This window comes from Eumetopias jubatus, unplaced genomic scaffold (genome assembly GCF_037043125.1).
Source record: "Eumetopias jubatus isolate StellerSeaLion01/CBP00866 unplaced genomic scaffold, mEumJub1_p1.0 scaffold_8, whole genome shotgun sequence".
NCBI classification, from domain to species: domain Eukaryota; kingdom Metazoa; phylum Chordata; class Mammalia; order Carnivora; family Otariidae; genus Eumetopias; species Eumetopias jubatus.
Genome location: NW_028274814.1, coordinates 47,532,337 through 47,558,180, shown reverse-complemented (window position 1 = coordinate 47,558,180; position 25,844 = coordinate 47,532,337). Strand labels below are relative to the sequence as shown.

Here is a 25,844-nt window from a genome sequence, read left to right as displayed (position 1 = left end):
ATGCCTGGGTGGCTCAGTCAGGTGTCTGCCTTAGGCTTGAGTCATGATCCCAGGGTCCTGGGATCAAGTCCCTCATTGGGCTACTTGTTCAGTGGGAAGCCTGCTTCTCTCTCTACCTGTCGCTCCCCCTGCTTGTGCTCTATCTCTCTCTGATAAATAAATAAATGAAATTTCTTTAAAAAAAATAAAGATCTTATTGGCTTTATTAAGTGATCCCTGAATTGGGCAACATCCCATCTACCAGACAGAAAGGAGCTCTGAAGAGCTGTACAAAATGAAAGACTTCTTTTTTTTTTTTTAAAGATTTACTTTTTTTCTTTTAGAGAGAAAAATGAGAGACAGATCGCATGCACAAGCAGGAGGGGGTAGAGGGAGAGGGAGAGAAAATCTCAAGCTGACTCCCCGATGAGCAGTGTCTCACGACCCTGATATCATGAAAGCCAAAACCGAGTCGGAAGCTTAACCCACTTCACCACCCAGGCACCCCCTAAATGAAAGATTTTTATAGGCAGAAGAGGGTGGGACAAAAAAGTTACGGGAAAGAGAGGACTGTTTGTGGCAGGGTCACTTTCCTTAAGGGGATGTGTATGAACCAGACTAAAGCTATCTTGGACTAATCTGCCATGATGATGCTCTGTGAGCAGCCCCCCTTCTTTGTTTTTGTTTAATCACACTCTAAAGTACAGCCTTGGGGCATAACATCCTTGATCTGCTTTGGAGATGCACTATTCTCAAGCCTTTTCCTCCAGGATGGCCTCCCAGCACGTAGTTCCCAGTCCCTAGGGCTATAGAAGCAGGTTTTAGGGAGGTGAGATCGGGGAATGTGCTACTCATCTTGTGGTTGCCCAAGACCTTTTTTCTTCATAGTCTCACCACGGGTCTTTCACATAGCGGCTGCAAGTTAGGCAGGCTTTTTCCATGGCAGATGAAGGCTCTCTGAGCAAATTTCCCAAAACAAATCAGCAGAAAGCACATGGCCTTTGAAACCTCATCTTTTTTTTTTTTTAAGTTTTTTAATTTATTTATTTGACAGAGAGAGAGACAGCGAGAGAGGGAACTCAAGCAGGGGGAGTGGGAGAGGGAGAAGCAGGCTTCCGGCTGAGCAGGGAGCCGGATGCGGGGCTCGATCCCAGGGCCCGGGGATCATGACCTGAGCCGAAGGCAGACGCTTAATGACTGAGCCACCCAGGCGCCCCCGAAACCTCTTTTAAGCTCTGATGTGACACTTCTGCCTCATTTTATTCCTCAAGGCAATCACAATGTCCTGCCCAGCATCAAAGGGAGAGGACAGTAGTACCGCCCTCAGATGGGAGAAGTGTTAAAGAATTTATGGGCAGGTTTTTTAAACCACCAATATTACTCAAACCCATTTTTAAATTAGTCTTTAATATTGTCCTTGAGAGAGAGAGAGAGACAGAGAGAAAAAGCTCACGGATGCCAGAATAAATATAACAAAGTCATATTTCATTGCATCAATTCTCTTCTTAAATATCATTCAGTGGTCAGAGATTCTCCCTAGTCCTTAAGAAAAGTGGAAATTCCTTAGAAAAAGTGAGCATTTATGATCAGCCTGCTGTTTCTCTGGCCTCACATTCACCCATGTCCTATTTTGCACTCTATGTTCCAGGCATACAAAGTTACTTAAACTACTTCTTTTCCTATACTGCCCTTGTTTCTGGCCATTGGATAGTCTCAAAGGTTCTTCCTATTGCTTTCTGTCTAATTCCTGTAAATCATTCTTTAGTTCAGGCATCACCTTCTCCAGGAAATCTTTTTCATCTCACTTGCCTGGGTTCTGTAACTCTTCAATGCACTTCCAAAGCACTGTGTTCTTATCTTTGTCTTAGTGCTTATAATGTACATTAGCTAACACAATGCCATTACTTCTCATTGTTTTGGGGGACATATACAGGATTGTGGGGAACTCCTCCTCCCACACTGATACCTCTAGTGGGGCCCACTAACCTTGACAGCCTTGGTTATTTAGGAAGCCCCATGACTTACACAAGACTAATCAGAATCCTTAAAATTTCTCACATATGAACTAAGAAAAGTGTTAAAAAACAAAATTCAAATGAGTAAATTTGTAGATCTAATTGGCTTTATTTGATGATTTATGAATCAGGCAGCATCCCATCCCATCTTAGCAGATAGAAAGGAGTTCCAAGGAGCTATACAAAGTAGAAGGCTTTTATAGGCAGAAGGAGGCAGAAAAAGAAAGTTTCTTGCATAGAGGGTTTACTTTAGGCAAGGTCTTTGAGAGTAGGTAGTGGGCCTATCAGGCTGATTACCTCACTAGTGCTAACCGGGTAGTTCCAGATTGACTGGTGAAAGGTCATATTCCTGGGAGAAGCTGAAACTGCAATTAGGTTAGGTATTTAGTCTATGGTGATGTGGGCTTAGCACAAGTGACTCCATTTGGGACTTGTCTTTCTCTCTCTCTCCTTTTTTAATTTTTTATTTATTTGTCAGAGAGAAAGAGCACAAGCAGGGGCAGTGGCAAGCAGAGGGAGAAGCAGGCTCCCCACTGAGTAGGAGCCCTATGTGGGATTTAATCCCAGGACCCTGGAATCATGACCTGAGCCAAAGACAGACACTTAACCAACTGAGCCACCCAGGCATCTGGGGCTTGTCTCTTTTTTTACAAAGTAAGCTCTTCTCTGGTGACGAAGTTGGATGATATAAGATCAGAGGCTTACAATAGCCATCATTTTAATTTCATGCAGTCCAAATGCATGAGATAAGACAAAGAAAGTGACATTCAGAGAAGTAAGATATATATAAGTAGGGATATAGAGCGATAGATACAGAGTTAGAGGGAGTTCTAATGGCATTTAAGTCCTTAGCTTCAGGTAGTCTTTCCCAGTAGACTCTATGTGCTATTTGATGGCATATTATTGTTGCCCAGTGAACTAGGGAGACTCCAGGCCCTAGGGCCATGACCCCACCCAGCCCAAAGATGTCCAGGAAGGTTCTTGGTCATGTCACAAGAAAGAATTCAAGGACAGACACAGCACTAACAAGCAACAAAAGTAGTAAAATTTATTAAAACCAAAGTACACTCGAGATGTGAGAACAGGTGAGTTCAAGAGAGAGAGAGAAAGCTGAGCACCCCAGTGTTTGGGTTTCTATCTTTTATTGGCAGTTGTTAGCAAAGGGGTGGAATACTTATTACTTGGGGCAGGGATTTCTTGGAAGAAGGGTTTTACACCTTTTCTTCCTTATTTGGTCAAGGGTTTCCTGTCATGGCACACGCCATCTTGGACCTGTCTAGTTTGATCTGGCTCCTTGTGAAGTGCTGCCAGGGTAGGCCTCTAACTTTCCCTATAGCTAGCCATAACTTCCACTATGCTGGCCTCCAGTTATCCTGTTAGAACTGAACTAACTGCCACCAACTCTAACATTACTTGTGTTTCTATCCTGAGTGCTTTGGATACAAAATAAAGACAAAAAATGCGGAGTATGTCATAGTCAAAAGAACAAAGGGTAGATTTTAAAATTTAAGATGGTAGACTAAAAAAAATGTATTTGCTTTTGCTGTCTCCTGAAACTTTCCTAAAGCAACAGTGTCATGGATTGAATCGTATCCCCCCAAAAGATGTTGAATTTCTAACCCCCAGTATCCATGAATGTGACTTTTGAAATAGGGTCTCTGTAGATGATCAAATTAAGATGAGGCCATTAAGGTAGGCCTTAATCCAATATGACCGGTGTCCTTCTTAAAGAGAAAAATTTAAATATAGGGACAGACATGCATAAAGGAAAAAGTATGTGAAGTCATGAGAATAATGCCATCTGCAAGCCAAAATGTAGGCGTCTACCGAAAGGTAGGAGAGAGGCGTGAAGTAGTTTTTCTCACAGCCCTCAAACTAACCAACTGTACCTATACCCTGATTTCAGATGTCTGGCCTCCAGAACTAAGAAACAATATATTTCTGTGTTTAAATCATCCAGTTAGTGGTACTTAGTTATGGAAGTCTGTGATATTGTACTTCATAATAATAAATATATATTTGGTCTTTTAACTAGTTCCTGTCAGAGCTCCTAAAAACCCTTGGAATTTCCTAAGTGAGGAAAGCAATAAAGATGTATTTTGTTGTGCTAGTGAGTGACTTTTGGAATGCCTAGGGGCATTCCTAGAGGAAACAACCAAGGGATTAAAGAATTGGAACTTTCAGTCCCACCCTACTCCCCCACTTCCGAGGAGAGGAAAGGGCTGGAAATTGAGTTCAGTCACCAACGGCCAATGACTTAATCAGTTATGCTTATGTAATGAAGACTTCATAAAAACCCAAAAGGATGGGGTTCTCGGAGCCTCTAGGTTGGCTGAGCTCGTGGAGGTGCTGGATTGGTGGCATGGTTGGAAAATGCATGGAAGCTCTGCACTTCTTCCCACATACCTTGCTCTGTGCATCAATTCCATAAGTAAAATGTTTCTCTGAGTTGTATGACCCACTGGAGCAAATTAATCACACAAGGAGGAGGTCTTCAGAACCTCCAAACTATAGAAGCTCAGGTGACAATCTGGATTTGCAATTAGCATCTGAAGTTGGGGATGAGGGGAGCAGTCTTGTAGGACTGAGCCCTTAACCTGTGGGATCTGACACTGTTTCCAGGTAGATAATAAAACTGTATGAAACTTGGGGACATGAGAGACTCCATTTTGAGAAAAGCTCCATTCTCCTTTCTAAAACAAATGGCTAATGAATTCTTGAACTGGGCAAAAAGACTCTTGAACTGGGCCAGAAGCAACAATTCTTTTACGAGGAATTGTTCTTAAAAGTCAACAGGACAAGAGTTATCTTGATCATAAGACTTGATTGCAGACTTTCTGAAGAGAAGATAGTTAGGTAACGCATACCAGGAATAATTTCGTCTAACGCCAACGGAATAGTCAATCAATGTGTAAACAAAAGCAGCTCAGCCGGTTAGTGCCAATTGACATTTTATTTGTCTTTTTTTACCCAGGTCATATAATTGCTGCCTTTCCTCTTTCTCATAAAAACCCCTTGCTTTTATAACCGGACCAATGTGAGTTTTCTCTTCAGTGAGTCGGATACATCAGATGAGTTGTCCCACAAAGTAAACTTTATTTGCACAAATAAGGAGATCACAAAGAATAATTTCCAAAGACTGTGACTCCTTCACAAAGGTGAGTGGATTCCTTTTATTTAAGGTTAGGTTGGATATTTAGATAAGGAAGCCTTGTTATAATATATAGAGGCAGGCATAAGGTCACACACGTGCCTTAAGGAAACATGTGCCTATACATACATTATATATTATGTAAAGGAGACTGAGGTTCCTCCTTGTATGGAGATCTTATTTTTTTCATTTTTATTTTATTATTATTATTTTTTAGTATTATAATGATGTAAAGGCAATTCTCAGTCATTCCAGGGGTTATTCCCTGGTCCATCTGTGTAGGCACAAGTTTAGCTCAAAAGGTCTGGGTGGTCTGAGCTATAGGAGGTCTTGTCAGGGCAGGCAACATCACCTGAGGGGTGGTTTCATTTGCCTGAGTTAAGAGATAAGCTAGAAAGAAGAGCTCAAGGAAAAATGTAAGACAAAAGTTAGTGAAAGTGGGCAGTGAAAGTCAGGTCTTGGGACCTAGCCGGTGACAATTTCATCCCTTCAGTGGGATACTATTTGGGTTCTACCTGAGTCTGTGCTCCCCAAATTGCAATTCTGAGGCCCCAAATAAAGGCTTTTGTTCTTTTTCAGTTTTGCCTCTCCTCTCAGATGACTATAGTATCAGAATTGAGTTGAATTCCAAGGACACTGAGTTGGTGTCAGAGAATTGCTTGGTATGGGGGAAAAACCCACACGTGGGAATTGGTGTCAGAATCCTACAGCCCGAGGAAATAAATACAGACTGCAAAAAGAAAAAGGAAGTCAAAACCCCACAAAGTCAAAAAAAAAAAAAAAAAAGAGAGAGAGAAAATAGAAAACCGTTTTAGAGTATAAAAAGAGTGACAAGTGACAAATAACATACTTAAGAAAGGAAATCCTAAACTGACAGTAGGGATACCTAAAGTAGTCCATTATTCATTAAAGAACTGAGAGAGAAAGGCTCAGGCATTTTTGCCCCCAGGCTACCTCCCTTGCCCCATACAACCACGTGATCGTCTCTCCTTATTCCCTGTACAGACAGGAGATTTACTGGGTAAACAAGGTCTATGAACTGTGGCAGAAGGGGAAAGCAGGCTCAATCCAAGATGGTGCACTGAAAACGGAGTGGGCTTGGGCGAGGGGGAGATTCAAAATTTACACACTTGAATCCCCCACCTTCTTCCTCCTAATCTGTGCCCAGAATTCTGGCAGCTCAGCTGGGTTTGCATGCATACAGAATTTGAAATGAGCTTTTTAGTGCCCTGTTCTTAAATACAAGCAGACAGTAAGGAGTCAGGATTTGAGGGAAAGATCTGATATGAAGCAAACAGTGAACAACAACTTCAAGAGAATAAAAAAAAAAAAAGACTACTTAGGGAAATTACAGCCTCAAAAAATTTATCATTAATATCCTCAGAGAAACAAGAGAAAATATTGCAGCCGTGAAACAAAAATAGCTACAACCAAAGAATATTCGGACCATATATATATATATATATATATAGAGAGAGAGAGAGAGAGAGAGAGAGAGAGAATGAGGAAGGTAAAATTAAATAGAAATATTAGAAGACAGTTGAAATTTTTTAGAAAGTAAAGTAGCAAGGCAAAAAGATAAGGAAGAAGGCCAGGGTATATAAATTAGAGGTCCAAATTCCAAATACTAGGAGTCTCATAAAAAGGATACAGAAAATGTGGGAAGGAAGTCAGATTTTATTTAAAGCTAGTTATGCCTTTAAAATCCTAAGGGAGGGATGCCTGAGTGTCTCAGTCAGTTAAACATCTGCCTTCAGCTCAAATCATGATCCCAGGGTCCTGGGATGGAGCCCTGCATGTCCCACCACCTCCTGGAGCTCCCTGCTTAACGGGGAGTCTGCTTCTCCCTCTCCCTCTGCCCCTCGCCCTGCTCATGTGCGCTCTCTCTCTCAAAAAAAAAATAAAATAAAATCTGGGGCGCCTGGGTGGCTCAGTCGTTAAGCGTCTGCCTTCAGCTCAGGTCATGATCCCAGGGTCCTGGGATCAAGCCCCGCATCGGGCTCCCTGCTCAGCGGGAAGCCTGCTTCTCCCTCTCCCTCTGCCCCTGCTTGTGTTCCCTCTCTCGCTGTGTCTCTCCCTGTAAAATAAATAAATAAAATCTTTAAAAAAAAAAATCTTTAAAATCCTAAGAGAAATTATTTTCTTCCTGGAATTTTATGCTAAACTATTATTTAAGTATGAGGGTAGCACAAGACAAAACTTGGATATGGAAGGTCTCCAGAAATGTGCTTCTTCTGTATCTGTTTTCAGAAAGAAAGCATTCCCAAAATGAGGAAGTAAACCAAGAAAGGATAAGACATGGGATATAGGAAATATATATGATTTACATTGGATTTAACATGAGAGATAAGATAATCTATATGTATATATAGATTAACATGTAACATACATGTTTTATATACAGTATGTACATATGTATTAACCCCCATAATCCTCACAAAATAATATAATGTATATGTACTGTTTGTCATCATTTTACAGGTGAAGAAATTGAAGCATAGAATGATTGACTATAACCAGAGCCAGAATTTTAACCCATAAGACCTGATTTCAGGCTCTTAACCATTAATAGTCATTTTCCTGCTTCCCAATATACTCATTTAATAAAAAGTTATGATAGAACTATATTTATAAGATGGGAGAGGACACAAGAAATGTTCTAATGTGCCCAGGTAGCCAAGGCAGAGATGGTGGCGATGAAAAAGAACTAAGATTTCATCTTCCGTAATGGCAAGTCAATGCATGATACTCCAAACTGGAAATAAAAATCAAGAACAGCAACATATGCATAGTATTTGGAGAAATGTAGACTTAAAAAGATCAACTACAACTACAACAAGTAGGGAGTGGAAAATAAGTGCATGATGAGGAGGTGCTATTTTCCTTCCTAAGCCTTGTAGAGCTATTTAACTTTTTAATCTGTATGAAAGTCTACATTTGATTAAAAAGAATAAAGCTTAAATTAAAAAAAGTAAGAGCAGCAGATTTTTCAGTTTGGAGTTTGAAGTCTAAGTAATTTGAGTATAAAACCAGTTCAGTCAACTCAGGCAGGTTAAACCACTTCTCTGCCATTCAACCTCCAAAGCTGATAAGTAATGAATTAAATGCTGCACTTTAGGCAGTAAAATAATTATGATTACTTACCAATTATTTGACTCCTGATGGACTTTTGTCCATTAGAGAGCAGGTTCCAAGTTTAGTGTAAAAGGGAGTACAGCAGATGACCCATATGGGCAAGCTTGACATATAAACTGGGACTCAAGAAAGGTCTAGACACTTTGAACACTGATAACATTTGTCAAATAAGGGCCACAATAACCAAAGGGCAACGGAAACAATTAAAGAATAAGTACTGAAAAAAAAAAAAGTACCGAGAAGCTGAAATACAGAGAAGAGACATTATATTTAGTTGGCCTTATTTCATAACTTCGCTTATAACTAACCTTTTATGAAACACAAGGAAGAAGTATTGTCTTTGGGGTAGTTCAGGACTATAATTGTCTCCTTGTCTTCTATATCTCACCTCTTACTTATGCTTTATTGACATCCAAAGCATTTTACAAGTTACATGATCTCTTTTCTCTCCTCAGAACTTTACAATGGCTTTCACAGAATGTGTGATAAAGATCAAAATACTTCAGCTCCCATGTAATGCCTTCCATACAAAGATTCTAACCTGTCCTTCCAGGTTCATTCCCATTATATCACTCTTGGTATTTTTAACATTCTCCATGATTCACATTCTCATTTTTCCTCTTTATTCACAGACCAAAAAAAAAAAAAAAAAAAAACTCTTATACTCTATATGTGATGTTTAAAATTTTATTATCCTGTAGGGTTCAACTCAGGTATTACCACATTCACAACACCCTTTCCAAACTTTAAATGTTATGAGGAATTCTGAGGTGGCAAATAGTGCAATTATGGGTTAACTAAGGTGAAGGTGCCAAGAGAGACACTGGCCAACATCATTCGAGACAGCATGTAAAATATTTCCCACAATTGAATTCTCAGTGTATCTTGGACAATACATAAATCACTGTAATTGTTTTCCCAGTCAGTCTGCCAGCTCAAGGACAAACTTCCCATCCCGGCCTCCCTTTTGCCTTCCAGACAATCTGTTTACCCAAGGACAAGAAAACAAAACTTGCTATTTTCAGACTCTGCAATTTTTCTCCTCAGCCTATTAAATTTGTTATATAAATCCCATTTTTGTTTTATTTCCATATTCTTATATACAAGTATACTCTTAATGTGTAAAAGAATCAGACCCTCTAATAACCGTCTTACAGACCACACTTTTAAGGCTAACTCAATAAGATTCAATACTGTAATTCCTGACAGATGAAGCGTAGCAGAATTGCTACCTCAAAATATGTTTCTTTGGCATAAGGATTATCCTAAACTGGTTATTTTTAATAAAAGCAGACAGGAGAAGTTCTGAAAACTGAGTAAAAGTTTTGTAAGAGACATTTATGTTTATAAGGGAAATCTCCATTTGTAAGGGTGTCTCCTTCTCTTTCCCAAGAAGAAGTTGACTGAATCTCCAGAAACTCTCAACAATGGAGAAGACAGTGATTTAAATCTGCATAACAACCATACTTTCATTTACTGTGCTTTTCCTGGTAACCTCTCATACCCCCCACCCCACCCAATCTTCTTTTGTCTTTAGCTGGAGATGGTATTCAAGGTGATGGCTTGGGCCATTTCAGGGAGTTACTCAACTTTCTTGGGTCTCTCCCATGTATACAGGAGGTATACATGTTATTAAATTTTTATTTTTCTCTTTTTAATTTTTATTTATTTATTTTTTTTACTGGGGTGTCTCAGCCAAGAACCTAGAAAGGTAGAGGGAAAATTATTTGTCCTCCTCTACACAGGCCCCTGCAGGGCATCCTGTACTGTTGTATTTGCCTCCAACCCACAGATAAAACTAGTCAACATAGCCCAATCAATCATTTTTCAGACCCATCCCCCCAACCACCAGGAAGGAGAATCTATATTGCTCTTTTGTAAATCAATATATGTCCATCTTTCAGGTCTCCCTCTTGGATTGGAAGCTTTGTGCTATCAGAGTCAACTCCTCCCACTATGTAGGTGTAGATACCTTCTTTCAGATAGTGATATCCCACCAGACACTACCCCTTACAGGAGTTTTAGTTTGGGTAAGTAACAAGCTATGGAAAATATGGGTTTTTTTTTGTCCAGAGTAATCACCCCAAGAAGCCCAAAGTAACCTGTAGAGGGTGGCTAGTGCAGCTTCACCACCAGGCTACAGAAGATTTAATACATATTTGTGTCATTTGGGCTAAGAAAGAGGTAGGAGAGAATCTCTACTGCTTAAAATCAGAGGAAAGGGGCACCTGGATGTCTCAGTTGGTTAAGCATCCAACACTTGATTTCAGCTCAGGTCATGATCTCAGGTTCATGATCTCAGGGTTATGAGATGGAGCCCTGCATTGGGCTCTGTGCTCAGTGCAGAGTCTGGTTGTCCCTCTCCCTCTGTTCCTCACCCCGCTCATACTCTCTCTCTCTTAAATAAATAAATGAATAAAATCTTTAAAAAAATAAAATCAAATCAAAAGAAAGATCTATAAAAAGACCTAAAGAACCTAAAATTCTGCTGACAAAAATAAATAACTGTAGTCCTTTTCATCACCACCCCCAGTGTTCCTTTTCAGACTCTCACCATCTTTAACTAGGATTTTTACAATATGCTCCTAGCTGAAATGAGGATCTGACTTCCTTACACTTCACCCAAGACCTCAAACTTTCACTGGAGTATCTTTCTAAATATTGATCACATTATAAAACTCTCCCAATAATAAAACATTAAGTAGAGCATTCCAGCTCTTTCCTGCAAGGATGAGACGTGCATTCAGAAGTGGTTCTCTGTAACACATCTCTGGAGAAGGACCTCTTAATGGTCAATCCATCAAAGCCCAACAACTTACCTGCCTGGGACAGTTTTCTGACATCTGAATCATTGAGACCCATGCACCTCACCAAAGTGGTTTGAAAAACCTTTCTGTTTTCTTCCAACTTCCTTGCCTGCAGCCCTGGTCTGGTCGAGTCAAGAATTTGGGCTTTGGGGCCAGAACCTCCTCAGCTCCCATCCGGGCTTTGTCCCTTATTGTCATGAGCTGGCAGAGGAGTGGAGGACTCCGTTTCATCTGGTCCCCTGAATTTATCTAGATATCTATCAAGCCACTCTGAACACCCACAAAATCAGCCTGAGATGTAAGATTATACATCTGGATCTCTACGGGGGCACAGGATCATCAGTCAAGAGGGTGCACCTTGTGTGGATTGTGGTTGATATTTTCAACTGTACATCCCGTCAACCACAACTCAACAGAACGACTAGGAGGAGGAACTCCCAACAAAGAAAAGACCTAGAGACAATGGCCTCTCTCACAGACCTAATGGATATGGGTATAAGCAAGATGTCAGAAATAGACTTCAGGGTAATGGTTATGAAGACAATAGCTAGGCTGGACAAAAGCATTAATGGCAACATAGATACTCTAAGGGCAGAAATGAGAGCTGATCAGGCCGAAATTAAAAATGCTATAAATGAGATGCAGTGTAAACTAGATTCTCTAACAGCTAAGGTAAAAGAGGCAGAAGAACGAATTAACAATCTAGAGGACAAACTGATGGAAAAGAAGAAACAGGAGGAGGCCTAGAACAAACAGCTTAAAATCCATGAAGACAGAATTAGAGAAATAAATGACACCATGAAACATTCCAATGTCAGAATTATTGGGATCCCTGAAGGGGTGGAGAGAGAGAGAGAGAGAGAGGACTAGAAGATATATTTGAGCAAATCGTAGCTGAGAACTTCCCTAATCTGGGGAATGAAACAAGCATTCGTGTCCTAGAGGCAGAGAGGACCCCTCCCAAGATCAAGGAGAACAGACCAACGCCCCGGCTTGTAATAGTAAAACTCTCAAATCTTAGAACTAGGGAAATCATCTTAAGGGCAGTTAGGGGGAAGAGATTCCTTACGTACAGAGGGAGGAACATCAGAATAATGTCAGACATATCCACAGAGACCTGGCAAGCCAGAAAGGGATGGCAAGACATATTCAGGGTACTAAATGAGAAGAACATGCAGCCAAGAATACTTTACCTGGCAAGGTTGTTATTTAGAATGGATGGAGAGATACAGAGCTTCCAGGACGGGTAGAAACTGAAATAAAATGTGACCAGTAAGCCGGTCCTGCAAGAAATATTAAGGGGGATTCTATAAAAGGAGAAAGACCCCAAGAGTGATATAGAACAGAAATTTACAGAGACAATCTATAGAAACAAGGACTTCACAGGTAACATGATGACAAAAAATTCATATCTTTCAATAATCACTCTCAACGTGAACGGCCTAAATGCTCCCATAAAACAGCACAGGGTTGCAGATTGGATAAAAAGACAGGACCACTCCATATCCTGTCTATAAGAAACTCATTTTGAACCTAAAGATACATCCAGACTGAAAGTGAAGGGATGGAAAAAGATCTTTCATACCTCAAAAGTGGACCTCAAAAGAAAGCTGGGGTAGCAATTCTCATATCAGACAAATTAGATTTTAAGTTAAAGACTGTTTAGTTAGAGATATGGATAAAAAGACAGGACCACTCCATATCCTGTCTATAAGAAACTCATTTTGAACCTAAAGATACATCCAGACTGAAAGTGAAGGGATGGAAAAAGATCTTTCATACCTCAAAAGTGGACCTCAAAAGAAAGCTGGGGTAGCAATTCTCATATCAGACAAATTAGATTTTAAGTTAAAGACTGTTTAGTTAGAGATACAGAAGGACACTATATCATTCTTAAAGGGTCTATCCAACAAGAAGATCTAACAATTGTAAATATCTACGCCCCCAACATGGGAGCAGCCAACTATATAAGCCAACTGTTAACCAAAATAAAGAGACATATTGATGATAATATGTTAATAGTAGAAGACCTCAACACTTCATTCTCAGCAATAGACAGATCATCTAAGCAGAAAATCTACAAAGAAACAAGAGCTTTGAATGACACACTGGACCAGATGGACCTCATAGATATATACAGAACATTCCACCCTGAAACAACAGAATACTCATTCTTCTCAAACACACCTGGAACTTTCTCCAGAATAGACCACATACTGGGTCACAAATCAGGTCTCAACCAATACCAAAAGAATGAGATTATTCCCCGCATATTCTCAGAACACAATGCTTTGAAACTGGAACTTAATCACAAGAAAATTTTTGGAAGAAATTCAAACACTTGGAAGCTAAAAACCATCCTGCTCAAGAATGTTTGGGTCAGGGGTGCCTGGATGGCTCAGTCATTAAGCATCTGCCTTCTGCTCAGGTCATGATCCCAGGGTCCTGGAATCGAGCCCTGCATCGGGCTCCCTGCTCAGTGGGAAGCCTGCTTCTCCCTTTTCCACTCCCCCTGCTTGTGTTCCCTCTATCACTCTGTCTCTCTCTGTCAAATCAATAAATAAAATATTAAAAAAAAAAGAATGTTTGGGTCAACCAGGAAATCAAAGAACTTAAACAATTCATGGAAACCAATGAGAACAAAAACACATCGGTCCAGAACCTATGGGATACTGCAAAGGCGGTCCTAAGGGGGAAATACATAGCCATCCAAGCCTCACTCAAAAAAATAGAAAAATCCTGAATACACAAACTAACTTTACACCTTAAAGAACTGGAGAAAAAACAACAAATAAAGCCTAAACCAAGCAGGAGAAGAGAAATAATTAAGATTAGAGCAGATAACAATGAATTAGAAACCAGTAATGCAGTAGAGCAGATCAACAAAACAGGAAGTTGGTTCTTTAAAAGATTTAACAAGATCGATAAACCACTGGCCAGACTTATCCAAAAGAAAAGAGAAAAGACCAAAATTAATAAAATTATGAATGAAAGGGGAGAGATCACGACTAACACCAAGGAAATAGAAACAATTATCAGAAATTATTATAAACAACTATATGCTAATAAATTAAGCAACCTGGAAGAAATGGGTGCATTCCTAGAAACCTATAAACTACCAAGACTGAAACAGGAAGAAATTGATAACCTGAATAGACCAATAACCAGTAACAAGATTGAAGCAGTGATCAAAAACCTCCCAAAAAACAAGACTCCAGGACCTGATGGATTCCCTGGGGAATTCTACCAAACATTCAAAGAAGAAATAATACCTATTCTCCTGAAGCTGTTTCAAAAAAATAGAAACAGAAGGAAAGCTTCTAGACTCATTCTATGAGGCCAGCATTACCTTCATCCCAAACCAGGCAAAGACCCCATCAAAAAGAATTTCAGACCAATATCCCTGATGAATATGGATGCCAAAATTCTTAACAAGATCCTAGCTAATAGGATCCAACAGTACATGTGATGCAAGGGTGGTTCAACATTCACAAAACAATCAATATGATAGAACACAGTAATAAGAAGAGAGAGAAGAACCATATGGTCCTCTCAATTGATGCAGAAAAAGCATTTGACAAAATACAGCATCCTTTCCTGATTAAAACTCTTCAGAGTATAGGGATAGAGGGAAAATTCCTCAATTTCATAAAATCTATCTATGAAAAACCCACAGCGATTAGCATTCTTAATGGGGAAAAGCTGGGAGCCTTTCCCTTAAGATCAGGAACATGTCAAGGATGCTCACTCTCACCACTATTGTTGAACATAGTACTAGAAATCCTAGCAACAGCAATCAGACAACAAAAAGAAATAAAATGTATTCAAATTGGCAAAGAAGAAGTCAAACTCTCTCTCTTCACAGATGACATGATAATTTATGTGGAAAACCCAAAAGACTCCACCCCCAAATTACTAGAACTCATACAGCAATTCAGTAATGTGGCAGTAATGTGGCAATTCAGTTCTGTGTCATCCCTTATTAAAATAATTCTTATCGTCCTTATTCCTGCTGGTTATGTAGGCTACAATGAAGGGTACATGCTTGAGAGCTCCCCTTTCAGGGCTTCCCAATTCCATTTGGAATTATTTCCACAATACAAATGGATATTTTAACTTAATGGACTTCTAAACTTGTATCTTCCTATTCAGACCCCACTGTCCCAGATAGGAAAATCCAGTAATCTCAGCCATTTCCAGTGGATTCTTTTATAAATATTGTAAATTATGAAGGTCTAATACAGAATTTCTTTTTCTTTTCTTTTTTTTACAAATTGAGAATTTCATCATTTAATCTCAAGAAAAACTTTGATTTTTCCCACTGGCACATCTGAACTTTTTTTTTTTTTGCTGCTTTAGCGAAGTCGGCATTACCTTAGATTAACTTGGTATATGTTTTGTGATGAAATGCCTTTTCCCCGTTTTAGAAATCACTATCTTGAATTTACCCCTAAATCTGGTCTTGCATAATCTTCCCTAATCAACAGACAACTACACCTTCCCTAATCCTAATAAATAGCTACACCTTCCATGCATTGGCTCAGGTCAATGATCAAGGAGTCATTTTTCATTCCTTTCCCTTACTACATTGCTCTACTCAATCCATCAGCAAATGTGGATGATTCTATCCCCAACATATCTTTCAAATTCCTACATTTATCTCTATTTCCACTTCTAACATCACCATGTTAGTCCACAGTCATGGACTATCCACAATCACAACTCCTAGCCACAGTCACCTCTTGTCTACTCTTCCTCAATATCTCCCATCTAGTCTTCATGCTTTCATACTTGTCCTATTCCAGTCCATTCTTCTATAGCATCAAGAGTCATTGCCTTAAAATTCAAATTGCATTGGGGGTGCCGGGGTGGCTCAGTCAGCTAAGCATCTGCCTTCGGCTTAGGTCATGATCCCAAGGTCCTGGGATCAAGCCCCATGTTGGGCTCCCTGCTTGGTGGGGAGCCTGCTTCTCCCTCTCCCTCTGCCTGACGCTCCCCCTGCTTGTGTGTGCTCTCTCTCTCTCCCTCTGTCAAATGAATAAGTAAAATCTTAAAAAAAAAAAAATTCAAATTGCATCAAGTGACTTACTGTTTAAAATTTTCAATGGCTTCTCAATGCGTGTAAAATACAGTGTAGACTCCTTGCCCCCAAGACTCCTTTCCCTTCTGACCCTATTTGCTGCAGTTCTCTCTTTAGCTTACTAGAATCAGCTACTCTTTGCTCAGCTCCTCAAACTTATCAAACTTTCCCTGGTCTTTGAAATTGTTCTTCCCTCACTCAGCCTTTTCCAAGGGTTCTCTGCACTATTCATGATTGTTATCATTTTATTTTTTACTTTTTCTTGAGGTCTGTGAGGACCATGAGTCAGAGTCCCTGACTGTCTTGCCCACTCTTTTACCCCCAGCTGCCTCTGCACTATTCCTGGCAGATAATTTTTTAAACAATACCTTTTGAACCCAGAAACTGTTGAAGCAGTGTAATGCAAAACCTAATTAGAAGTATTATATTGAGGAGGAAGGACATCTATTTCAATAAGACTAGAAGGAAGGAGGAAGAGCAGGTACTGGTCTGCAGGAGTTTATAGCTCTGGGGGAGGAAGTTACCTGAAGACTTGATTTCCTTTCTGAATGAGGAGGACAAGTCCCCTGCCTAGAATTAATGAGTGGGTGAAGGGGCATGGGGTTTGAAGGGAGCCACTGAAAAAAATTTTAAAAGATTTTATTTATTTATTTATTTATTTGAGAGAGAGAGAGAGAGAGAGAGAGAGAGAGTGCAAGTGGAGGGAGGGAGAGGGACAAACAGACTCTGCACAGAGCCCGAGGCGGTGCTCAATCTCACTACCCTGAGATCATGACCTGAGCCAAAATCAAGAGGCAGTTGCTTAACCAACTGAACCATCCACATACCCCAGGAGCCACTGAAATTTGAATAACTAATAAAAGGAGTAAGAGAATTACAAAAGAAACTCTAGAAGAAATGGCAGGTGGTTCAGGTGGTGTTGGGGACCATGACCTTGGCATGACCTCTCTTAGCAGAGTTGAGAGTTTTCTGCAGCACTGCTCAGCAGCATAGGCTTTGGGGAGAAATCAGTTTCGCTGAACCAATGTTTAAAGTTTGAAGGATAGGTGTAAAGAAAGTGAAAAGACATTTAAAAAATTGAGAACAGTGGTGAAAGTGATTGCACTGATTAAGAGACCTTAGATTGAGTAGAGAAAGAGGTGAAGCCAAACGGCTGCTAATATTCTGACAAAGTGGGAGGATCACAGGAATGCAAGTATCCATGTGTCTGAGGAGAGGGAGAGGCGGAGAGGAGACGTGGGGCTGAGAGATCTCTTTAGAATAAGGTACTTACAGGAGGATTTCTTCCAAGGTCTTATTCTACCAGATGATGTTTTAACTTCTTCAATACTGTGGTATCTTGAAGGACAAACAAGCCTAGAATATTTTATGGAATGTGTGATAATGAAGTGATTCATTTGGCAGCAGCAAAACAAAGCCACCACGGGGTCTATTAACAATTCATGCATCTTAACAATTTCCAGAGGCAATTTGATAAGTGACTCAGGCTAAATTCAGATCACCAGCAGCTTATACTCAGAACATTTTCCCCCTTGGGCTGAGGGAGCATTCCAAGAATGTATTTAATGAGGTGCTATACTAATCAGCCATTCCCTGGGTATATGTCTCTATGAGTGCTGAAGCTAATTGCCAAATAAACGTGTTTTCTCAAATATTCCTTACCTGTGTACAGACCATTTTAAAAGGAATCACATCTTTAGTTGTTAACCTCAATCAACAAATCTTTATTGATGAAATAAAGTGACTTTCGGTGCGACTTAGTGATAACGTAACAGGATGACTGGCAAAAGGACAAATGAGAACATAATTCTCAGTAGAATCTTAGCAAAAGGGTGAAAATTTGATGTCAGTAGTAAGAGTATCAAATATGTGTGCGAAATACTTCACAAATCTTGTCATTTATATTTAGTTTATTTGATTCTCACAACAATCCTTGGAGGTTTTATCAGCCCCTATTTTACAGGTGAGAAAACTGCTTTACAGATTTTCAATGATTTATCTAAGGTGACTGGCAAGTTATTTTCCCCCGATACACTTCACTTCCTCAATGGTCCAGTAGTACGTCAGGTGCACAGCTTAGCGCTCCACGTGTCCCGGGTAGGATCCCTTCTAGGCTGAGTTCAGTCAGCTGCTCCAGGAATCGGAGAGGCGTGCGGAAAGCCATTTCTACCACGGCTCCACTAGGTGGCAGTGAAGGCCACCCCACTCGAATGTGTCACTCAAGACATCTGGCTTTAAGTGGTCAAAGCCAGAAAGAGAAAAGCAAAGCGATGCTCTTCTTCTAGACTCAGAAAAGACCGCATATGCATGTGTATGCATGCACGTGTGTGTGTGTGCGCGCACATGTGTTTGCTAGGCAGAGGAACTGACAAGTGAATAGAAACTGTTGCTGCACTCTATGCAGTTTCTCATACTGCTAGTGGGTAGGACCAAGAGTGAAAGAAAGACCTTGATATTCGGCACTTTGATACTATAATGTGTTCTCTTAGCCCATATCTGCAAGGATGGATCCTGGATATCCACTTAGGGATTACATGATGTCCAAGAGTGTCATTGTCATTCGGCATAAAAGTGAATGTTCTCTCAAGAGGAAGAATTCATGACTTTGGTGCATTGTCTGTGGCTGTGCCTACGCTTTTGTCTTTCTCCCCGAGTGTATTACGATCTATTGTTGTGTTATAGCTGGCAGAAAGAAAAACCACTTGCAGTATCCTATGGGTAAAGGAACTCAATAGCAAAAGAAATTCAAGATACTTTTGATGCTTTCTTGGTTCGGTAATAATCAGCATTGCTAGAGGTTAGTTGCAAATTTTGGCCACTGGAGAAAGAATTGGAGCTCCCAATTACAGCAATTCCATCTTAGAAAATAGATGTGGCTGGAAATGAAGAGTTGGAAGCCATCCTTTCCACTGAATAATGTTTACTTGTCATCCTAAATCTTCCAGAAGTTAGGGGAAAAAAGTTTCATTTGTCTGTCTGTAGCAACTCTGGGGAAACCCCCACCCCATTTATAAAACCAGAGTTCCCATCAGTTTGAAGAGTGTTCTACTCGAGGAGACTCATCCACTGGGGGCACCTGCTTCTCTTCTGGCACTGGGGGTAGATCGGGTGCTTTCTGTCCACACCTTGCAACGGTGAAGCGACTCATGTGAAGAGCTTCTTCATACCCTGGGAGGGTGTCCAAAGAGGAGGGCAACTGGCCGAGGGGGCTGTGGGAGTGAGCCACAGCCAGGATTCTTCGAGCTGCAGGGCCAAATATTGACTGCAGGGCTAGGGAGGAAAGAAGGAATAGAATTAAAGTAAATGTGACATCTTCAGAAATCAGGGACTTACAACACACTTAATTTCCCTTCATTTTTAGCAAGTGTCTAAACCATTGTCACTCTCAGCCACAAAATGTTATGAAAATGCTGTGAACCTTGTTTGGAAACCAACTTCACTCTGCTGGAAGATCCTGTCTTCCCTGGGGTCCTCAACTAATCTAAATTGTGTCCCCATATCTGACAACCTTGTCCTTCCCTTTTACGGACTTGGGGCCCTTTACACCAACCCACTGATAATGCAGCCTTCTTAGAAATATTTACTTCTGTCTTATTTATCTTTTTTCAAAGGGCAGTAAGTGAAACAGGAAAGGTGAACAGCAACGTAGCCTCTCTTCAAAAGAAATTTCACAATGTTGTGCCACCTGCTGTTCTGACTAGTCTTTCTTCTCCCATTTCAGGAAAGAATATAATATGAAGAAGAGAAGAGAAGGACATAAAGGAAAGTGTTTTATAATCATCAAGGTGATGTTAGGCTAACATATAAGTGTATCAGTAGATACACTACAGAACAAAGAATTGCAAGTGCACATGACTAATTTCTTCAAAGATGTAAAATATTATATAGGTAATAAAAAATACAGGTTCTAACAAAACCCAAGACATTTTTGAAAAAGGGATACACTCAGAGCTTAAAATAGTTTTATCAAAATAACTTTATAAACTGGGTAACTCTTCCTATAAGACATTTCCAATATTTTCTCCAACATTCTACTTCTTTCTTCACTCTATCGTTAGACCAGTATTTGAGGACACAGAATCAGTGAGAGCCCATGTCACCACACCATCAGGTTTCTGGAAATTAAAACAAGCCTGAGTTCTAGAATCTTTAATACTATTCAATCCATGTTTCTATGTTGTTTCATCATCCTGATCATTCTTTTACTTGTCTTTTTTTTTTTTTTTTTAGTAGTTTCCTCAGCGTGGAGCCCAACGAGGGGCTTGAACTCACAACCCTGAGATCAAGGCCTGAGCTGAGATCAAGAGTCTGACACTTAATTGACTGAACCACCCAAGTGCCCCCAATCATCCTTTTTTCCCCTTAATTTTATTTATTTATTTGACAGAGAGAGACAGAGCGAGAGAGGGAACACAAGCAGGGGGAGTGGGAGAGGGAGAAGCAGGCTTCCAGCGGAGCAGGGAGCCTGATGAGGGGCTGGATCCCAGGATTCCAGGGTCATGACCTGAGTGGAAGGCAGACAGTTAACTGATTGAGCCACCCATGTGCCTCCCTGATCATCCTTTTAAACCCCCTTTCAGGTTATAATGTCAGAGTACTCACAAGTGATAGTGCTTTGGAGAGTGCTATCATGATCAAAAGCTATGACTGTCACTTCATAGGGAGGCCGGCCTTCATCTTCCCCATTTTGCTGGCGACTCAGACAGCAGCGGAAGCACGCAGACGTCAGGCCGCATAGAAGAAGCAGTGCACCAATTACCACCAGTAACCTGCAAGAAGAGCACCCCCCAGTGAGAGCTCTGCCATCTGGTGTGTTTCCCAGCCCTGGCCATAACTGGTCTTCGGTGTCTACATTTTTACTTTGACTATTTTGCACAATAATCATGATTTTAATTTCAACACTTTCATTTCACATGCATACTTATTTTGTCGGCAAGACTAAATCAGTTCATTAAAACAATAAAAGATCTAATGTGGTTTGGAGGGTCTGCTTCCTACTTTATATTCTCCTCTCTGTAGAAATTTCTAGAGGTGACTCTGACAAAATACACAATAACCTCTTGATGGCTGAGGAGATGGTATTGAAATAGGAAATCCTGACATATTGTCACATAGTTAATGATGAGGTAAAGAAACTTTACTCCATGAGATGCTAGGTAAGTAGGCTGGCTGTCTCATACATTTTTTTCCTACTGTCAATATATTTAAAAACTTAAAAAAATAAAAATGAATGCCCTTGAGAAAAATAAAGTTCCTTTGAAATGTCTTTCTGGGTATGATAGCTGAAACTTACCATATGTACCAGAGATGCACCCAATCTGTGGTCAGGCAACTATGGAGAAAGAATAAAGTTTTTTTGCAACAAAAACATAGTTGGCGCCTGTTGTAGTTCCAGAATCAGGAATATGAGTTACAATATAATTTGCTATTTTGTTATAATAAAAGCATCACAACTTACATATATTTTTTTAAGTTTGCATTTTAATTCCAGTTAGTTAACATATAACAGGTTATTTTAACTTCAATATAGCCAGCAGAATCTATTGCAAAATGGGATGCCTTAAAGTGTTTAGTACTACAGATGGCATTGGGTAAATAATTTTGTAAATCATTATAAGACAGACTAGTGATTATGAAAATGGTGTTAATAGAAAATATAACCATGATCACAGTAAACAGTTATGATGACAATTACCAAGAAAGAATTTGGAATGTAAGTTTACAAAGTTTGAAAATGGGCAGGAAAGTTAAGGTTTGTATATATATATATATATATATATATATTGAGTTCAATAAAATTCAAACATAAAGAAAATATCAGTTATAAGCATGAAAGCAATACAATGAAGTTTGTAACTTATGTTTTGCAAATTGTTGCAAAAAGGGTCACCATTAAATCATAAAAATTCTCACAATGAAAAAAAACCCCTGAACTTTCACATCCAATATCAGAACTAATATATACACCCACTGAAGCCAAACAGGAAGGAGGAAAAATGTAGAAACCAACTTCACCATGTTGAAAGTTAATTAAAGTAACTGAATTTTCTCTATAGAGATGACAAAAATATGGATTGCAAGGAAGGAGTGTGGGGTAAGCTCAGGAGTGGGAAGGGGAGAGGAAGGAGATATTTATGTTTGAAGATGAACAAATTTAATAATACTTTCTGATATATTGAGCTATTGAAACCTATTGAAAGTTTCTTCTACATCCTCTCTTTGGTTGTACAGTTGTAGAATATACAATTTGCTTTTTCAATAAACAATGTCTCCTGTAGGTTTCTCACATTCTCCATTTATTTAAAGCCTCTTCTAGTTCTATAGTGTTAGTGATTCTGATTCTGTTAAAAGTGATTCTTCCTGAGTAGTAGGTGTCTAAAACCTCAGACAGTGTGACAAGCAACAAAGGCTGCCACCATTTGTCCTGGGTTTAACAGTCTTGGCTATTGAAAAACCCTTCCCATGGCTAAATATGTGTTTTCCTTCAGGCTAAGCAAGTGTTTTGTTCCAACTGGCCCTGCTTTCTTAATAATTTACCTCCAAGTGGAATGAATCTCTTCCCCTTTTATGTCCTCTGCGTCTGTGTAAGACCTAATTGTGATAGGTTTAGATTAAGGGATAACAACCTCAAAGTGATAGCTGAATGAAGTCTGCAGTAAGTATTGACATGCCTTAAAATACAGAAAATGCTCGTCATATTTCAGATGGTGATGCTACTCTGGAATTACCCAAACATATCTGCCTGGGATGAGATTTTAAATCTAGTCTGTCCTGATGAGTCACTGAGAAGCATGGAAAAGGAAGACTTTTGCAAATTTCTGTGACTATATAAATTGAGATTGATTCCGTTGTTTTAATGGAAAGATAAGTCTTGGAAAAAATGCTTTCAGGGATGTTATTTTAAGTACTTAGGATGACACGAGGGCATGTCTTTATTTTTGCATGACCCATCTGTGAGATTAGTGGGTTGATGTCCATTTAAGTAAAGATAAAGGGAAGTCACAGATATTTAATGACCTCTTGACCCTCTTTTGGGTACTGTTTTTGTTTCTTCTTCTTCCCCAGTTTGGTCTCAGATACTTACTGTTCAGGATTCACGCAGTTCTCCTCACATCTTGCCAGGGGAAGCTGTAGAAAGGGAAATAGTCTCAGACAGGGAAATGTCTCATCTGCTCTGCTCAGCAGCCTACCAACCATTCCACATGACTCTGCTCTGTTAGTTAGCCGGGACAATATGAGGACAAGGTCATAGGGTCAGCCATGTTTAGAACTGTTTGTTTTCATTGCTCCCATGCCTGTTGATTATTATATTTGAAGTGGGAGACACTAGAAGAGCAAATATCTAATCTGTGGGGGGTTTTTTGTTTGTTTTGTTTTTCGGTTTTGTTTTGGTTTTTTGTTTGGGGTTTTTTTTTTTTTTTGGTGGTTGGTAAGCATTACAACTTTTGTGAGTGGGAGGCAGAAGCAGCATTTAAATCAATTTGTCCTAGAAATGTCCTGATCTGTCCCTCAGGATATTGTTATCACCATCTTAATTCTTTCCCAGCAACAAATTGAATTCTACCCCACTCCTTTTTTTTATTCCCTTAGCTCATCAATAACACACCGTACAAAAAAAGGAGAAAAGGAGGGGAACGATTTTATTTATTTAATAGCTACTATATGCCAGTCAGGTTGCTAAGAATTTTCAGTTTGTCATAACATTTCATCACAAAACTCATGCAGGTGGGTATATTTAGCCTTATTTTGAAAGGTTACGTGACGGAGGCAAAGGGGTTTAAGTTAACATGGCCAACTGTATGCTCCTATTGATGTAGCCAGAATTCAAATCAAACTCTATCATAGATATGACTAAAGGTAAGAGAAGCTTAAAGTGCTAAACAGATAAAATACTTCTTTTTGTGACTATTGCCAAAAAAGAAAAGAAAAAAGAAGGAAAAGTGAAGGGCAAGGAAAAGAACAGGAAGCAAAAGGAAAATACAAGAAGAAGAAATGGATTTACAGACAATAATTTAACTCGGATATAGAAAGCAAAACAAGCAGTCCATTCTCTACTAAGACATGTACAGGAAAATGATACTAGCCAGTTGCTTCTTTTTCCTCTTTTTTTTTCTTTATTTTAAAGTAGACTCCACACCCAGCGTGGAACTCAACACGCTGGACTTGAACTCACAACACTGAGATCATGACCTGAGCTGAGAGCAAGAGTTGGACACTTAACTGACTGAGCCACCCAGGTGCCCCTGCTTTTCCTCTTTACTAGTGTTCATAGCTGTGTAAATTTCCCCTTGACAGTTGTCCAGAATCCTCAGTCTAATGACCCTTTTCTCAGCTAACAAGTTACTCAGGGGCTTCTGATTTTTGGTAGGGAGAAATAAAAGGTTGGAAGTATTTTTCAGGAACTTTCCCTCTTTTAACTTATTTCTGATCTGAAGGCATCTAAACTGCTAGAATTGTATCAGGGCTGATGTGGAAACTCCGTTTAGGGGAATTATGTAATTAATTTTGATAATTTATTTGGGATTTTGAGGGATGAGTGATAGGATGCTAAAAGAGAGAAATATAGATAAGTGGCACTTCTAAATTACCACAGCTATCCTTCATGTGTCTATGGTTACCCTAATTTCTGTCCCCCCATTTCACTGATGCCATCAGCCACACATGGGCCATGTAACCCTATAACACTAAGGAAACATTCTAGTTATTCTTTTCCCCACTACCTCTTTGGTTCAATACATGTCTTTCACCTCAATCACATCCCCCAAGGTTCTTCTGAGAGTTGGTTTATCTGAGAAACAACCAAACAAACAAAAGTTTTATTTTTGCATTTTCGCAACTCACCTGGATGCAATATACCAGGGCAGAGACTGTCACGGCCTGGGTTTGCACCCCCATGGGGCTGAACTGCTTCTCCAGGATCAGGTACGGAGTGTCCGTGTCTGTTGCCTCCTTTCCATGCTCTGTGTTGGTCTGACTTCTTGACCTGGAGGACTTAAGGAGACAAATTTTTCTCAGCAATAAAACTTTCGCTCTCTCTTTCCTCTTACTCCTTTGGGCTTTTATTTTCTGTGGTCTTTCTCTCCCCTTTCATCCTGGCTTCTTTCTCTGTCTATTCTGTTGTTACGGTCTCCACATTTGCTTCTTTTGGCCTTCTTTCCTTTCCTTCTACTAGCAATCCTTTCTATATGTCTTTAACTTTCTCCGTCTGCCCCCAAAAGGAAAACATTCAGGGAGGACACATTCAGTCCTCAGATTTAGGTGTTTTTCTAGGCAGTGGTGAGAAACTTGACTTGAGGCGGCTCAACGGTGAATTGCTGGTGACCAAACAACTTCTCTCATCTCCATCAAAAAAGGAGTAATACTCTTGGTCCTTTACTGCAGCACTTCAGGGGGACCTTTGAATAACAGCCAATCACCATCCACTCCCCTCTCCACGTGATTAGCCCTCCTCCCTTGCTCTTTGAAACCCACCCCTTTGCTATGTTGATAATCAACTCTCCTGGTTCTGGGTCATTTGTTCGTAACCATTGCAGTAGGACTGAGACGTTAACAAATGGACCGGAAAGCACTCCCATCTTTGAGGAAAGCAGGTCCCCTCTACCTTGACTTCAGTTCTTTTTGAAACACACAAGTCAGATAGGCACACATCACATTTTTTTAAACTGAGTTCCAAAAAC

The 25,844-nt window shown here is 39.9% G+C and overlaps 1 protein-coding gene across 1 annotated transcript; it reads right to left on the bottom strand.

The window, feature by feature from the left end:
* Positions 1-19,016: 19,016 nt before the first annotated feature.
* Positions 19,017-25,083, bottom strand: TMEM52B (transmembrane protein 52B). The gene is made up of 5 exons (XM_028119662.2): positions 25,009-25,083; positions 23,252-23,295; positions 21,461-21,499; positions 20,770-20,936; positions 19,017-19,437 (listed from the first exon to the last, which is right to left on the bottom strand). The coding sequence occupies exons 1-5, from the start codon at positions 25,060-25,062 to the stop codon at positions 19,196-19,198; spliced, it is 546 nt and encodes a 181-aa protein (XP_027975463.1). The 5' UTR covers positions 25,063-25,083; the 3' UTR covers positions 19,017-19,195.
* Positions 25,084-25,844: the final 761 nt, after the last annotated feature.

Bases quoted from the DNA above. Each gene is read 5' to 3' on its own strand.
- TMEM52B (XM_028119662.2), bottom strand. From the start codon at position 25,062: ATGGGGGTGCAAACCCAGGCCGTGACAGTCTCTGCCCTGGTATATTGC. The intron at 23,296-25,008 runs GTGAGTTGCGAA...CCCTTTCTACAG, and splicing joins CCCTGGTATATTGCATCCAG to CTTCCCCTGGCAAGATGTGA. The intron at 20,937-21,460 runs GTAAGTTTCAGC...CTCTTCTTGCAG, and splicing joins GTGCATCTCTGGTACATATG to GTTACTGGTGGTAATTGGTG.